Source organism: Rhagoletis zephyria, unplaced genomic scaffold (assembly GCF_001687245.7).
Source record: "Rhagoletis zephyria isolate East Lansing unplaced genomic scaffold, Rhagoletis_zephyria_1.1 Rzeph_scaffold_04969, whole genome shotgun sequence".
Classification (NCBI taxonomy): domain Eukaryota; kingdom Metazoa; phylum Arthropoda; class Insecta; order Diptera; family Tephritidae; genus Rhagoletis; species Rhagoletis zephyria.
This window is the reverse complement of record NW_016162052.1, coordinates 32,314-34,726: the sequence shown is the minus strand read 5'-3', so window position 1 is coordinate 34,726 and position 2,413 is coordinate 32,314. Positions and strand designations below refer to the sequence as shown.

Below are 2,413 nucleotides of genomic sequence, written 5' to 3'. Positions count from 1 at the left end.
GATCATTTATGTATACATTTGTCTATATCTATCTCGATTCGTTTTGGCTGTTACAAACAACCGTTATGTGAACAAAATTAATATACCCTTGTGCACAAGTGCGCTCGGGTATAATTATCATATTCACTATGTAACTTTTTTATTGAATTCAGTTATTTATTTATTTTTGTTACACTGAATGTGATTTAGTTTTTATATATGTAGCTTAATAAAATTAGTTTTTTGTGAAATTTAATACACGAATTTTTCCTTTTATATCCGAGCGTGCTTGTGCACAAGGATATTACAACTTTGTTCGCATAACAATTATTTACAATAACCTCTTAGCAGCAAATATTACTATCAAAAATTTTTGGAAAATGGGCGTGGCGTCACCAACTTATGACTAGATATGTATGTGTATCCCGGTAACCAATTTATCAATTTCTACCAAACGGTACAGCTATTGTCCTTGGTACAAAAAGGAAATATATTGAAAATTTTTGAAGTAGGGAATAAAAACACCTGCTTTTAATTCGAAGTTAAGAAGTTTATAAAAAATGCGAAAAAAGATGTTTAACACGTGCGTGTATAAAGTTCGGTTTCGCCCGAACCTATACTTATTTATTAGTTTTTAAATCAAATTTTGCCCCTGCAAATAAGCAAACAATACATCTCTTCGATTACAATTTACATGGTGATTGCCTGTAAGAGGCTCATCTTCCATATTATTTTCAAGGTATTCGTTTTGGGCAATTTCAATATCTAAATCGTCAAATGTTATACAAATATTATGGAGAATACAGGCACTAACAATTAGATTGACAACGAAACATAAATTGGTTTGTTCTGTAAAATGTAACAATCTTCTAAATCGAGTTTTTAATAACCCAAAGGCGTTTTCTACAACGATGCGGGTAGAAGAGTGCACTTTGTTAAAATTTCGTTGCGATACGCTCAAGTTGCCGTAATCCTTATAAGGTGGTACTAACCAGCTTGTTGAAGGATATGCAGAATCACCCAAAATGAAGGATTCGTTTGGAAATAAACTTCGTGGCTCCGACTGCGCTTTAAAAAACAGGTTAGATCTTCGAAGGACTCTGCTGTCGTGAAGTGATCCAGGCTCACCACAATTTACGTCGGTAAATCTTTTATCAGCGTCCACTACTGCTTGAAGTACTAAGCTGTAGCTATGCTTCCGATCAAAATAGCATTCCTTATTTTCTTTTGGAGCTTTGATGCGAATATGCGTGCAGTCAATGGCTCCAATAACTCCCGGTATTCCACTCTTTTCTTTAAATTTCCTTTTCGTGTCTACCGTTCGTGATACCATCCATGTTGAAACGTTGTTTACAACAGACCAACCAGTAGGCTGAGATACTCCAAATAGGTTGCCAAGTTGTCGAAATGTTATGGTGTTGCTGATGTACCAAATAAACATCAACACTTTCTTCCTTGATGGCACACTTTCCCTACCGCCAGAGTGGGTTTTTGGTAGAACACTGCTTACATATCTCTCTGTAAAAGCTTGCGGTAAATATATGTGCCATAAATTAAAACCATTTGGCTTGCCTACCGATCAAATATTCGGCAGTTGATCGTCGAAGTCTCATGTGCGATTTAAATTCTTTTTCTGAATATCCTTCTATAACTTCGCAAAAGTTTGAGCATTTACTTGCTTCTTCTCGTTCGGACTCTTCTGAGCTTGATGAAGAGTCTGAGCTGGAGCTGGAAGGGATGGTGTTTAAGACCGCAAATACACCTGCACTCCCGCTCATGAGCACTTCTTCATTTTCAAACCATTGGGAAACCTGAAAAGTTATTTTAGATTGCATTTGTACATCTCAATTACAAATAAAAGCAATTTCTTACCAAAGTTAGTCGCTCGTTGTCAATTTTTCGTTTTAAATGTAAATTTAATAAAAAATTTTAAATTTTAAATATTTTTTCCCCGATTTGTTTTCATTATGAACTGTTAAATAACTCAGTTCTGCCAAGCAACTCATTAAGTGCTCCCAAACAAATGTAACTTTTGGCATATCTTTTTCAGTGCTGCCAACGTATGTTTATCTATGCCAGTTGCTTCATCGATTCGCCACTAGCTAACGGATGACGAAACGAATACGGCTAGTCTTAGCTTCAAGAATAATTATGAAAAAATGGGAAAAAATAGAAAATATGACAATGATTCCTAAGCACAAGTTCCAAAATATTCTAGACTTTTGTCTCAAGGTCAATAATTACTTCGTGTGTAACAATAAATTCTATTCTAAAACCTTTGGAATGCCAATGACTATTGCTGATATTGTCATGAACGATTTACTTGCCAATACCATTTTGGAGCTAATACACTTACATACAACAATATTTAATTATAAGCTTAACCTAGCATTAAAAAGGCAATACTTAAGCCTAATAGGACTATTTGTTAGGG

General features: G+C 34.8%; 1 protein-coding gene across 1 annotated transcript; it reads right to left on the bottom strand.

The window, feature by feature from the left end:
* Positions 1–673: 673 nt before the first annotated feature.
* Positions 674–1,882, bottom strand: LOC108371424 (putative nuclease HARBI1; the record flags this gene model as incomplete). Its single annotated transcript, XM_017626983.1, has 3 exons — positions 1,852–1,882; positions 1,556–1,790; positions 674–1,497 (listed from the first exon to the last, which is right to left on the bottom strand). Coding segments are annotated over exons 2-3 (1,026 nt in total), but the record flags the coding sequence as incomplete, so codon positions are not given.
* Positions 1,883–2,413: the final 531 nt, after the last annotated feature.